This window comes from Bufo gargarizans, chromosome 5, assembly GCF_014858855.1.
Source record: "Bufo gargarizans isolate SCDJY-AF-19 chromosome 5, ASM1485885v1, whole genome shotgun sequence".
In the NCBI taxonomy this organism is placed as follows: Eukaryota; Metazoa; Chordata; class Amphibia; order Anura; family Bufonidae; genus Bufo; species Bufo gargarizans.
Genome location: NC_058084.1, coordinates 397,191,986 through 397,206,155, shown reverse-complemented (window position 1 = coordinate 397,206,155; position 14,170 = coordinate 397,191,986). Strand labels below are relative to the sequence as shown.

Sequence of the window (14,170 nt, the reverse complement as noted above, 5' to 3'; positions counted from 1 at the left end):
CACTTGTGGGGTAGTTATACTGCCCTAGCATTTTAGGGGCCCATATGCGTGAGAAGTAGTTTGCAATCAAAATCTGTAAAAAATGACCGGTGAAATCCGAAAGGTACATTTTGGAATGTGGGTCCCTTTGCCCACCTAGGCTGAAAAAAAGTGTCACACATCTGGTATCGCCGTACTCAGAAGAAGTTGGGGAATGTGTTTTGGGGTGTCATTTTACATATACCCATGCTGGGTGAGAGAAATATCTTGGCAAAAGACAACTTTTCCCATTTTTTTTATACAAAGTTGGCATTTGACCAAGATATTTATGTCACCCAGCATGAGTATATGTAAAATGACACCCCAAAACACATTCCCCAACTTCTCCTGAGTACGGTGATACCACATGTGTGACACTTTTTTGCAGCCTAGATGCGTAAAGGTGCCCAAATTCCTTTTAGGAGGGCATTTTTAGACATTTGGATCCCAGACTTCTTCTCACGCTTTAGGGCCCCTAAAAAGCCAGGGCAGTATAAATACCCCACATGTGACCCCACTTTGTAAAGAAGACACCCCAAGGTATTCAATGAGGGGCCTGGAGAGTTCATGGAAATATTTTTTTTGGGCATAAGTTAGCGGAAATTGATATATTTTTTTTTTCTCACAAAGTCTAACTTTCCGCTAACTTGGGACAAAAATTTCAATCTTTCATGGACTCAATATGCCCCTCAGCGAATACCTTGGGGTGTCTTCTTTCCAAAATGGGGTCATTTGTGGGGTGTTTGTACTGCCCTGGCATTTGAGGGTCTCCGCAGTCATTACATGTATGGCCAGCATTAGGAGTTTCTGCTATTCTCCTTATATTGAGCATACAGGTAATGAGATTTTTTTTTTCTGTTCAGCCTCTGGGCTGAAAGAAAAAAATGAACGGCACAGATTTCTTCATTCGCATCGATCAATGTGGATGAAAAAATCTCTGCCAAAAAAATAAGGAGGGGAAAGGCGTCTGCCAGGACATAGGAGCTCCGCCCAACATTCATACCCACTTAGCTCGTATGCCCTGGCAAACCAGATTTCTCCATTCACATCAATCGATGTGGATGAATAAATCATTGCTGGGATTTTTTTTATTTATTTTTTTATATACAAAGTGTTTGCCAAAGCATAGGAACACCGCCTCCTCCTCAGCTCATATGCCTCGGCAAACGTATCTTTTACTGCAGAGGAGAAATCTAGTCTTGCAGCGTCGCATACACCGACTTGTGTGTAATCTGACAGCAGCGCAATGCTTCTGCCAGAATGCACATCAGTGCTGCAGCTAGTCGATCGGTTGGTCCACCTGGAAGGTAAAAAAAATAAAAAAAAATAAAAATAACCAGGCCACAACACAATAATTTTATTAACTTTTGAACAGAACATATAAACTTTAACTTTTTGAACTGAACATTAACCTTTTTGCTTACTGGTGCTTTTTTTTTATTTATTTTTTACCTTTATAGGACAAACCTCTCCTTCCCCATGGGACAATGTGCAAAGCGCAAATCACCCAAAGATGTGGCGAAGTGCGTTATGCACTTTGTCCTAGGTGAAAGGAGAGGTTTGCAGCAGCTCTTTGTGAATGGGCCCTAATAGCCCTGTGTGCCTGTCCTGGTGAGATGTGATCCCTATGCTAGGTGTACCTGTGTGTGGTACTTCCGGAAACACTCCCCTAAGCATAGGGCAGGGTGGTCAGGGCAGTCAGGACAGAAATAGCGGGTGTCACGCCTTATTCCACTCCTGCTACAGACACGACATCTTTTTCGGGGTGACGGTTGGGTTGAGGTACCGGCAAAGACATTGGGGAAATGTCGCTCGTGTAGACGGCTAACTACACTGGTGGATGGGGCCACAGAGGTACAGGAGGTTCTCGATGATCTCTTCCTGTAATTTGAGGAAGGATCCTGTCCTCCCAGCCTTACTGTAGAGAACAAAACTATTATACAGAGCCAATTGAATCAAATATACAGACACCTTCTTATACCAGCGTCTGGTTCTGCGGGAAACTAAATACGGAGACAACATCTGGTCATTGAAGTCCACCCCTCCCATGTGAAGGTTATAGTCGTGGACTGAGAGGGGCTTTTCAATGACACGGGTTGCTCGCTCAATTTGGATTGTCGTGTCTGCGTGAATGGAGGAGAGCATGTAAACGTCACGCTTGTCTCTCTATTTCACCGCGAGCAGTTCTTCGTTACACAAGGCAGCCCTCTCCCCCCTTGCAAGATGGGTGGTAACGAGCCGTTGGGGGAAGCCCGCGCGACTAGTTCGCGCAGTGCCACAGCAGCCAATCTGTTCTAGAAACAAATGCCTGAAGAGGGCCACACTTGTGTAGAAATTGTCCACATAAAGATGGTACCCCTTGCCGAATAAGGGTGACACCAAGTCCCAGACTGTCTTCCCACTGCTCCCCAGGTAGTCAGGGCAACCGACCGGCTCCAGGGTCTGATCTTTTCCCTCATAGATCCGAAATTTGTGGGTATAGCCTGTGGCCCTTTCACAGAGCTTATACAATTTGACCCCATACCGGGCGCGCTTGCTTGGGATGTATTGTTTGAAGCCAAGGCGCCCGGTAAAATGTATTAGGGACTCGTCTACGCAGATGTTTTTCTCTGGGGTATACAAATCTGCAAATTTCAGGTTGAAGTGGTCTATGAGGTGCCGAATTTTGTGGGTGGCCTCTGGGACGGGAGGTGGTGTTGTCGCTAAAGTGCAGGAAACGCAGGATGGCCTCAAATCGTGCCCTGGACATGGCAGCAGAGAACATGGGCATGTGATGAATTGGGTTCGTGGACCAATATGACCGCAATTCATGCTTTTTGGTTAGACCCATGTTGAGGAGAAGGCCCAGAAAAGTTTCCACCGGAAAGGCTGGGCATAATAGCTTCCCGGGTTGGCGGTTATAAATTGTGTGGCATACCAGTTTGTTTCTGCCACGACTATGTCCAAGAGCTCTGCAGTCAAGAACAGCTCAAAAAATCCCAGGGCCGAACCGATCTGAGCTGTCTCAACCCGAACTCCAGACTGGGCGGTGAAAGGGGGAACTACAGGTGCGGCTGAAGTTGGGGACTGCCAATCAGGATTTGCCAGCACCTCAGGGATTCTAGGGGGTCTACGGGCCTGTCTGTGCGGTGGCTGCGACGGGGTAACTACTGCATGTGCCACCGTACCAGCTTCAACTGCCCTTCTGGTGCTCGCCACTTCACCATGTTGTACGGCAGTGCTGGTACTAGGTCCAGGGAGGGCTGCGCTGCTGGTGTATGCCTCACCACGTAATCCGACAGCGCCAGCCCCACTCTGCTGCCCTTGAAGCGGATCCTGCGCAACCTGTGGTCTAGCGCCGGGTACGCCTGGTGCTATCAGGGACCTCAACCTCCTCGTCTGAACTTTGAGTCAGACTGCCACTGCTTTCTACAGGTTCATATTCTGACCCGCTGGATTCATCAGATGATTGTTCCCATTCCTCATCCGACTGGGTCAGAAGCCTGTAGGCCTCTTCAGAAGAATACCCCCTGTTTGACATTTGGGCAACTAAATTTAGGGGTATTCCCTGAGACTACCCAAGAAAAAAAGCAAGCCTGTCTTACAAATGGGAGGCTAGCGAAGTACCGGAGGCCGCTGCGGTTGATAAAAAATATCAAAACTGATTTTTTTATCACCGCAGCGCGTGTAAAGTGAATGTGCAGTGATAAAAGAAAAAAAAAAATTTGTCACTGCGGCGGGGCGGGCGTGGGTGAACGCACGTGTGAGCGACCGATCAGGCCTGATCGGGCAAACACTGCGTTTTGGGTGGAGGGCGAACCAAGGTGACACTAATACTATTATAGATCAGCGAATCAGTGACTGCGGTGCGGTGGGCTGGGCGCTAACCGATCGCTAAACTACCTAACCAAGGGGCCTAAACTATCCCTAAAACCTAACAGTCAATACCAGTGAAAAAAAAAAGTGACAGTTTACACTGATCACTTTTTTCCTTTCACTAGGTGATTGACAGGGGCGATCAAGGGGTGATCAAAGGGTTAATTGGGGTGCAGGGGGTGATCTGGGGCTAAAGTGTGTGGTGTTTGGTGTACTCACTGTGAAGCCTGCTCCTCTGCTGAGACCAACCGACGAAAAGGACCAGCAGAGGAGCAGGGAAGCCATTTAACACATCATATTTACTAATATAATGTGTTAACTGGCTTTTGATTGGATTTTTTTAAAATCATCAGCTTGCCAGCCACGATCATTGGCTGGCAAGCTGATGACGCGACCCCCCTGGAAGAAATGCCAGCCCGCGATGCGCATGTGCGGGCCGGCTGAGCGCGTCATCTCGCGTCTCGAGAGATGACGCGCCAATGCGTCACTCTGCCTACAGCTGCCGCCTCTGGACCGCGAATCTGCGTTAGGCGATCCGGAGGCGGTTAATATGGTTTGTAACATGTTGTATACATTGTGTATGCATTACTTATTACAGAATCTGTAAATCATTTGCCTCCTTTTATGTTTTAACCAAAATATGGAATTAAATTAGAAATTTACCCCCCAAAAAAATGCGCCTCTATGGGAAGATGAGAACAGTACTCTCAGAACCATCCTGGTATTTAAACAGTAATCTTTAAGTAAAAAAAAAACTGAAAAGACAAATCGTGATAAAACAAAAAAATATATATCTTAGAAAAACAAAGCAAAAACAAAGAAACAAACAATGATTTACCTGGTCAATGATTTGGAATATTTTATAAGCAGCTCCTCTTGCAACTGAGAAAGCATCAAGATGAGAAGCAGCTTGACCAACACAGTAGCTGCTAAGAATGACACTGAATAAAACCTGAAGGGAGAGACAGTAAAATAAAATACACTACATAAATCATTTTAGCACAGAATGTTGTTAATGAGTTATTTTTTCATGGAATGATTATATTAATGACCCAGGCACTTTGGTTTTACAGTCTGGTTCATGAGATTGTCTCACCAAAATCAAGACAGTTCATAATAACTTTCCTAGTCTGAAAAAGTCTTTTTTTTTTTTTACTCACCACAAAAACATCTCCAATGGTATATCCATTTCTGCCCAATATTAAGATTGATCCATACCAAAATCCAAGTGCATAGGAGGCATAAATAATAAAATACATACACCCAGCAGCCAACTGAGACGTAATGGCCTTTTTTATTCCAATTTGCTTGGCCTCTCCCAAATTATTTGTGTATCTGAAAATACAAGAACAGATTTCAATAATGATGTATTACTTTTATCTGAAAAGCTTTTATATGTGTCCATATGTGACATTTGTACCTTTGAATTTCTTTCTCCTGTCCTCCAAATGCCACCACAGTCCTTATTGAAGAAAGGACCTCTTCAGCGACAGATCCTGCTTTTGCATAAGCTGACAGCTCCTTGCTAGTCAGTGAGACCACCATCTAAGAAAAGTATGATAAATGCTGAATGGGGAAAGGGAAAAGAATTGTAATATTTTTATACTATTGGTAAATGCTGGCACAGTATGTAATATGTAATGCAAATGAGAGTATGGTATCACTGAGAAGTATGGACACGGTCTTTATTGCATACTGTAAAGCATTTACCAGTAACATAAAATATTAAAATTATTTTATTTTTTTCTAATCTTTTATGTAGAGGCACTACAGCTCCTATAGAGGCAGGTAGTGTTAGCTTTACACCCGCCAAAACAAGTAAAACCAGGATTCAGGTCAAATATTTATGATAATAATTCATAACAGATCATTTTCTAATAGCCCTTGGCATTTGGCTCTGTAAAAAGTTTCTCTAGATTTTAAAATAAAAAATGGTCTGTTTCCCCCAAGAAAGAGTTATACTTCATCCATGGGATATGCCCAGTATTGTAGCTCATCCCCAGTCAAGTGAATGGAACTGAATTGCAATTTCAAAAGCAGTTTGTGCTTTTTTTAGGAACAAAAAATACTTTCTTTATCTATGACAATTACTAAGGTTTCTACATTTGGCACTTAAGTCCTTTCAAGATCTTGATTTGGTATTATGACAGTTACTGAAGTAGTTTCACACCACATATACGGTAATAGTATAACCCATTTTTGTAATGGAAAGCTTGTTTGATGGAACTTTTCTCTAATAAAAGTATAATGGCCTGTTATGAAAATCTTACAGATAGATTAAATAAAATGTATTCTGTTTTAAATGTAAGATCTAAAGATATTAACATTATCAGGCCCTTTTTACATATATACTGCCATCCAGCTTAGTTTCCCTCTGGCGTGGTTCTGAAAACATCAGAGAGGAACTTAAAATAGAACTGATCCCATAGTTCTCATACATACGACAGATTATTTATGATGCCGGATGTCAAATAGCGCCAGGCAGAAAAACCATGCGTGCAGTTTTTATGTCCGGCTCTATAGGGCAGATCTGTGCATACAGTACAGACCAAAAGTTTGGACACACCTTCTCATTCAAAGAGTTTTCTTTATTTTCATGACTAAGAAATTGGAGATTCACACTGAAGGCATCAAAACTATGAATTAACACATGTGGAATTATATACATAACAAAAAAGTGTGAAACAACTGAAAATATATGTCATATTTTAGGTTCTTCAAAGTAGCCACCTTTTGCTTTGATTACTGCTTTGCACACTCTTGGCATTCTCTTGATGAGCTTCAAGAGGTAGTCACCTGAAATGGTTTTCACTTCATAGGTATGCCCTGTCAGGTTTAGTAAGTGGGATTTCTTGCCTTATAAATGAGGTTGGGACCATCAGCTGTGTTGTGGAGAAGTCAGGTGGATACACAGCTGATGGTCCTACTAAATAGACTGTTAGAATTTGTATTATGGCAAGAAAAAAGCAGCTAAGTAAAGAAAAACGAGTGGCCATCATTACTTTAAGAAATGAAGGTCAGTCAGTCCAAAAAATTGGGAAAACTTTGAAAGTGTCCCCAAGTGCAGTCATAAAAACCATCAAGCGCTACAAAGAAACTGGCTCACATGCGGACCGCCCCAGGAAAGGAAGACCAAGAGTCACCTCTGCTGCGGAGGATAAGTTTATCCGAGTCACCAGCATCAGAAATCGTAGGTTAACAGCAGCTCAGATTAGAGACCAGGTCAATGCCACACATAGTTCTAGCAGCAGACACAGCTCTAGAACAACTGTTAAGAGGAGACTGTGTGAATCAGGCCTTCATGGTAGAATATCTGCTAGGAAACCACTGCTAAGGACAGGCAACAAGCAGAAGAGACTTGTTTGGGCTAAAGAACACAAGGAATGGACATTAGACCCGTGGAAATCTGTGCTTTGGTCTGATGAGTCCAAATTTGAGATCTTTGGTTCCAACCACCGTGTCTTTGTGTGAAGCAGAAAAGGTGAACGGATGGACTCTACATGCCTGGTTCCCACCGTGAAGCATGGAGGAGGAGGTGTGATGGTGTGGGGGTGTTTTGCTAGTGACACTGTTGGGGATTTATTCAAAATTGAAGGCATACTAAACCAGCATGACTACCACAGCATCTTGCAGCGGCATGCTATTCGATCCGGTTTGCGTTTAGTTGGCCCATCATTTATTTTTCAACAGGACAATGACCCCAAACACACCTCCAGGCTGTGTAAGGGCTATTTGACCATGAAGGAGAGTGATGGGGTGCTGCGCCAGATGACCTGGCCTCCACAGTCACAGGACCTGAACCCAATCGAGATGGTTTGGGGTGAGCTGGACGGCAGAGTGAAGGCAAAAGGGCCAACAAGTGCTAAGCATCTCTGGGAACTCCTTCAAGACTGTTGGAAGACCATTTCAGGTGACTACCTCTTGAAGCTCATCAAGAAATGCCAAGAGTGTGCAAAGCAGTAATCAAAGCAAAAGGTGGCTACTTTGAAGAACCTAGAATATGACATATTTTCAGTTGTTTCACACTTTTTTGTTATGCATATAATTCCACATGTGTTAATTCATAGTTTTGATGCCTTCAGTGTGAATCTACAATTTTCATAGTCATGAAAACAAAGAAAACTCTTTGAATGAGAAGGTGTGTCCAAACTTTTGGTCTGTACTGTACATATATATATATATATATATATATATATATACAGTACAGACCAAAAGTTTCGACACACCTTCTCATTCAAAGAGTTTTCTTTATTTTCATGACTATGAAAATTGTAGATTAACACTGAAGGCATTAAAACTATGAATTAACACATGTGGAATTATATACATAACAAAAAAATGTGAAAACTGAAAATATGTCATATTCTAGGTTCTTCAAAGTAGCCACTTTTTGCTTTGATTACTGCTTTGCACACTCTTGGCATTCTCTTGATGAGCTTCAAGAGGTAGTCACCTTAAATGGTTTTCACTTCACAGGTATGCCCTGTCAGGTTTAATAAGTGGGATTTATTGCCTTATAAATGGGGTTGGGACCATCAGTTGCGTTGTGGAGAAGTCAGGTGGATACACAGCTGATAGTCCTACTGAATAGAGTGTTAGAATTTGTATTATGGCAAGATAATAGCAGCTAAGTAAAGAAAAACGAGTGGCCATCTTACTTTAAGAAAGGAAGGTCAGTCAGTCCGAAAAATTTGGAAAACTTTGAAAGTGTCCCCAAGTGCAGTCACAAAAACCATCAAGCGCTACAAAGAAACTGGCTCACATGCGGACCGCCACAGGAAAGGAAGACCAAGAGTCACCTCTGCTGCGGAGGATAAGTTCATCCGAGTCACCAGCCTCAGAAATGGCAGGTTAACAGCAGCTCAGATTAGAGACCAGGTCAATGCCACACAGAGTTCTAGCAGCAGACACATCTCTAGAACAACTGTTAAGAGGAGACTGTGTGAATCAGGCCTTCTTGGTAGAATATCTGCTAGGAAACCACTGCTAAGGACAGGCAACAAGCAGAAGTGACTTGTTTGGGCTAAAGAACACAAGGAATGGACATGAGAACAGTGGAAATCTGTGCTTTGGTCTGATGAGTCCAAATTTGAGATCTTTGGTTCCAACCACCGTGTCTTTGTGCGACGCAGAAAAGGTGAACGGATGGACTCTACATGCCTGGTTCCCACAGTGAAGCATGGAGGAGGAGGTGTGATGGTGTGGTGGTGCTTTGCTGGTGACACTGTTGGGGACTTATTCAAAATTGAAGGCATACTGAACCAGCATGGCTATCACAGCATCTTGCAGCAGCATGCTATTCCTTCCGGTTTGCGTTTAGTTGGACCATAATTTATTTTTCAACAGGACAATGACCCCAAACACACCTCCAGGCTGTGTAAGGGCTATTTGACCATGAAGGAGAGTGATGGGGTGCTGCGCCAGATGACCTGGCCTCCACAGTCACCGGACCTGAACCCAATCGAGAAGGTTTGGGGTGAGCTAGACCACAAAGTGAAGGCAAAAGGGCCAACAAGTGCTAAGCATCTCTGGGAACTCCTTCAAGACTGTTGGAAGACCATTTCAGGTGACTACCTCTTGAAGCTCATCAAGAGAATGCCAAGAGTGTGCAAAGCAGTAATCAAAGCAAAAGGTGGCTACTTTGAAGAACCTAGAATATGACATATTTTCAGTTGTTTCACACTTTTTTGTTATGTATATAATGTATTAATTTATAGTTTTGATGGCTTCAGTGTAAATTTACAATTTTCATAGTCATGCAAATAAAGAAAACTCTTTGAATGAGAAGGTGTGTCCAAACTTTTGGTCTGTACTGTATATATATATGTATCAGTTATGCCCTGCTCCCCACCTAAAACAGCTGGTCAGACACAACTAATATATGTGAAGTGGGCCTAAGTTGGCCATTTTACATGACGATCCTTAATACACATGGTCATCTCACCAGTTAAACCCTTGCCATATAATCCTTATCTTTCCTCTTGGTTCCAGATATCCCAAGATGAGTGGAATTAGATGACCAGCTTTGAGAAAACAAACTTTGGCATTACTCAGTAAAGCAAATCTTTTTTTCTTTCTTCAAAGCTAGTTTGATCACACAACTCATTTCAGGATCTCACTTATATGTTTGCTTTAAAGTATTAAACTTTTCTTAACCCAAACAGCATTGAAGGCTTTACCTTGGAACAAATTGCAGTTGAAATTGCCACCACGGGACTTGTGGCCAATATGACAAGAGCAAGTTGCCAACCCTTGATTAGTCCAATTACCAGTCCTCCCACACAGGTTGTAACATTCTGCACAAGATGGCCGACTTTATCTCCAATTCCATCATTGATTTTGTTGACATCTCTAGAAAACAATTATTGCTGTAAATAACGTGTACACTTATGCAACCGATTCAGGAAGACTAGTATATCTGCAAAATTCTCTTACTCTGTTAGACGTGTGTTAAGTTCTCCAGATTTGGTAACATCAAACCAACTAATCTCTTGTGATAAAACTGAATGAAAAAACATTTCCCTCATCCTCCTTGTCTGTCTTGCTGCAGCTAAAACCCAAAAAGATACTTGGACGTAGCCACAGAGTATAACACCTACTCCTATTCCGACATAGTAGAGGGAAAACCTGGTGACACAAATAAAGCCATTATGGATAAAGGTATTCCTTTGTAACAAAGTGTGAGCAAAAATGATAAAATCGAAATACTTACTCACTCATCTGTTCAGGTAGAGGTTTGAACTTTTCACAAGCAGCTGTGGAGAAAAATATGTTGTATTGTATTGTCTTGTAACTAGGTTAAAAGAGTTCTTCAGGATTTTCATACGGATGACCTATCATCAGGATAGGTTATAAATATGAAATTGGCGGGAGTCCAATTCAGCACACCTGCCAATCAGCTGTATAAAAAGACCATGGCTCTCCAGGAGCACTTAGAACTCTTTCTAGGCCCTGTAATGTCATATGCTATATCAAGCTATCCAATGGACTACACTGTGCTTGTTAAGTTGTGAGCAATGGCGGATCCAGGGGGGGGCAACTGCCCCCCCGAGCTGCTCAGAGGTGGGGGCGGCGGCTGCAGGGCACAGGGAGATGAGCGCTCATCTCCATAGCCATCTGTATTGCCATTCTCAGGACAGTAATACAGATGGCTGTGCTAGGAGAGCGAATGGGCAGAAGAGGAAGGCGTGTCCCTTCCCCTTTCTCTGATAGGCTGCTGGCCTAGTGCCTGCAGCCTATCAGAGGCCGGCGCAGGCGGCGTGATGACGTCATCGTGCTGCCTGAGCCGTACAGAGCGGGACACGGGCTGGAAGAGGCCTGCTTCACATCGCTGCCATGGAGGTAAGTATAAGTTTTTTTTTTATATATATATATATACAATAGTTTTACTGGCACATTAGGGGGGGCCCTCTTGTTACTGGCACATTAGGGGGGCCCTTCTTGTTACTGGCACATTAGGAGGCCCCTCTTGTTACTGGCACATTAGTGGGGGCCTCTTGTTACTGGCACATTAGGTGGAGCCCCTCTTGTTACTGGCACATTAGGGAGGGCCCTCTTGTTACTGGCACATTAGGGGGTGCCCCTCTTGTTACTGGCACATTAGGGGGGCTCTTGTTACTGGCACATGATTGGGGGCTCTTGTTACTGGCACATGATGGGTGGCTCTTGTTACTGGCACGTGATGGGGGGCTCTTGTTACTGGCACATGATTGGTGGGCACTATAGGGGCATCTACTGAGGCCACAAATGAAGGGGTATTTTATATGGGGGCTCTGTACAGTAGCATTTTATACTGGGACACATTATGGTAGATACTATGGGGAAGGGGGGAGAGGAGTATTATGGGGTCATCTACGGGGGACACTATGAAGGGGTATTTTATACTTGCAAATTATGAGGGACACTGAGGGCATCTACTAAAGCACTTTATATGGGGCATTTTATACTGGTACATTATGGGGGCACTAGGAGGAAGGGGGAGTGGAGCACTATGGGGGTATTTACTGGGGCCACTATATAGGGGTATTTTATACCGGCACATTATGGGGACACTATGGGGACATTAGCTCTACTGGGGGCATTACAAGGGGGTATTTTATTATATCTATTATAAGGAGAATTATTACTACTGGGGGGGGGCATTATGGTGGGCTTTATTACTCCCCCATGGTATGATCCCCTAGTAGCAGCACCAGCCTCTCCCTACTCTGCTATCCCTCTGGCCTTTTTTCCAAATGCTTATTTTGAAATATTTCTCATTAGGATAAAACACAACATCAGCTCCGCCGAGCCCCCTAGCCAAGTGTTGAAGTGGTGTCCGAGATCTCCAAGTGCCAAGCCAAGTAATTGTAGGTTTTCATGAGAAATATGTTTGCTATACACATTTAGCATACACTGTGCCACACAATATACAGTATACCTCTACACTTTGTAGTCTTGTGGCGGCGGACAGAAAATAATCTGGAAGTGCCCCTCCCGAGACCAGGCTCTGGATCCGTCATTGGTTGTGAGTAAACCATGGCACTCACCTGAACACTGGTGGGTGCTGCAGCTTCCTGAAACAGCTGATTGGTAGGGATTCAGGGAGTCAGACCCCCCCCCCCCCCCCAAGGATAGCCCATCAATATAAAAATCTCAGAGAACCCCTTTAACTGGATTTTTCAGCTGATGAAGTAGTAGTAAAAACTTAAATTCATTATTTTCCCTGTGCTGTGTTTTCTTTTCTCTTCTTTAGAAATTTCCTCCGAGTCACCCTACATAGCTATAGAGTTAATTATAAAATTCTGGCTGCCCTCAACCACCTGTAGATTAAGTTTACAGCATCTGGATTTATATAGCTCACGCTGAACCCTTTGGCACCTTTATCAGTCTGTATGCAGTGAGGTCCAAGTAATGGTGGCTACAGGTGTAAAGTGGTTGAGTGAATTCCTCCGGACATGTTTTTAACTGGTATTGTTTCTTTAGTAACCAGGAATTAGGTTGTTGTGAGTTGCTGTGATGCAGTACAGTGTGTGACATGTTTTTCTGGGCTGGCCACAGGCATGGCAGTGAAGATAAAGACTGTATTATTTGATAGATGTATATCATATTGTTTACTTTGTGTATTGTATGGGTTCTAGTTTTTCTCCAAAATTTTTTTATTGTCCATGCCCATTCCAATATAGAGATAAGGAAGTAAAGCTCCAGGTGCCATGGCTGGTGGGGAAGACATGGTGTATAGACCCTAGTAGCCTGAGACAGCAGAAGCATAGGGACACCAAATTGCTCACTCTGGACTGAGGAATGTGTCCTTAATGGGGTTGTCCGGGTTCAGAGCTGAACCCTGACATACCCTTATTTTCACCCAGGCAGCCCCCCTGAGGCTAGCATCGGAGCAGTGATGTCACCGGCTCTGATTGGCAGCTTTAGCGCTGCCCTAGCTGTTTTACTGGCTAGGGCAGCTCTAAGTCCCGCCCATCAGTGCCGGTGATGTCAACGGGGTTCCTGGCAGCCGATGGAGAGCCCCGGTACGTCACCAGATCTAAAAAAAAGCCTGCTCCGATGCTCATGTTAGGGGGGCTGCCAGGGTGAAAATGGAGGTATTTTAAGAGGGGCTGCCCTTTCCAACAAGGGAAGTATTGGGTATATCTACAGAATATTGAGTGCTCAGTATAGGCAAGGGTTGTGCTGAGGAAGCACTATAGTGGAACGCTGGCTAAGTTGCCAGGGAGTCTCTCGGGTGGCCCTGGTAAATGAGTAGAGTCTCCTCACAGAGGTAAAGATAAAGGGAGTATGTTATAGGGGAGAAGTTGCTAGTGTTCCCCTGCAAAAACTGGCATGTGTGGAGCCAGAACCAGGAAATACTACACACTTGAGAAGAGGAAATGCGGGAAGTTTTTCTAAAGTCATCCCTGCTTTAGGGAGGATAAATACATATTTACATAGACTGAGAGAGGGCTAGTCTTGTCTGCCTTGCCCCACTGATCTGTGAGAGAAGTCATTTATCCTTTTCTAAGTTGTTCAATGTTTAAAGAATGTGGGGGTCATTTGCTATTCTGAAATATGCCTAAATTAGGTGTATTTGAGGCACAGATGGCAGCACAATGGTTAGTGGCGCCGCTATCTGCAACTTTTCCCAGCTCACGCCAGGTCTAAAATTGTGGGCGTGGCATGGGTGGGGAAGGCCGGCAGGCCTGTCTTATTCATCATTTTCTACACCTGTTTTAGGTGTAGAAAATGGTGTAAATATAAGACAGCTCAGAAGCTGTCTTACATTTAGAACTGGCGCTGGATGTGCTGAAGTTATGGAGCGGCCGGC

At 43.8% G+C, this 14,170-nt stretch overlaps 1 protein-coding gene across 3 annotated transcripts in view; it reads right to left on the bottom strand.

Moving 5' to 3' along the window:
* LOC122937713 (ATP-binding cassette sub-family B member 5-like) overlaps positions 1–14,170 on the bottom strand; it is a 383,155-nt gene that overhangs the window by 316,620 nt on the left and 52,365 nt on the right. For all 3 annotated transcript variants that reach the window (XM_044292700.1, XM_044292696.1, XM_044292699.1), the window contains exons 5-10: positions 10,586–10,628; positions 10,309–10,500; positions 10,053–10,224; positions 5,294–5,418; positions 5,034–5,208; positions 4,712–4,825 (exon numbers count right to left, since the gene is read on the bottom strand). In XM_044292700.1, coding sequence (XP_044148635.1) covers positions 4,712–4,825; positions 5,034–5,208; positions 5,294–5,418; positions 10,053–10,224; positions 10,309–10,500; positions 10,586–10,628 — 821 coding nt within the window. The remainder of the gene's footprint in view (positions 1–4,711; positions 4,826–5,033; positions 5,209–5,293; positions 5,419–10,052; positions 10,225–10,308; positions 10,501–10,585; positions 10,629–14,170) is intronic.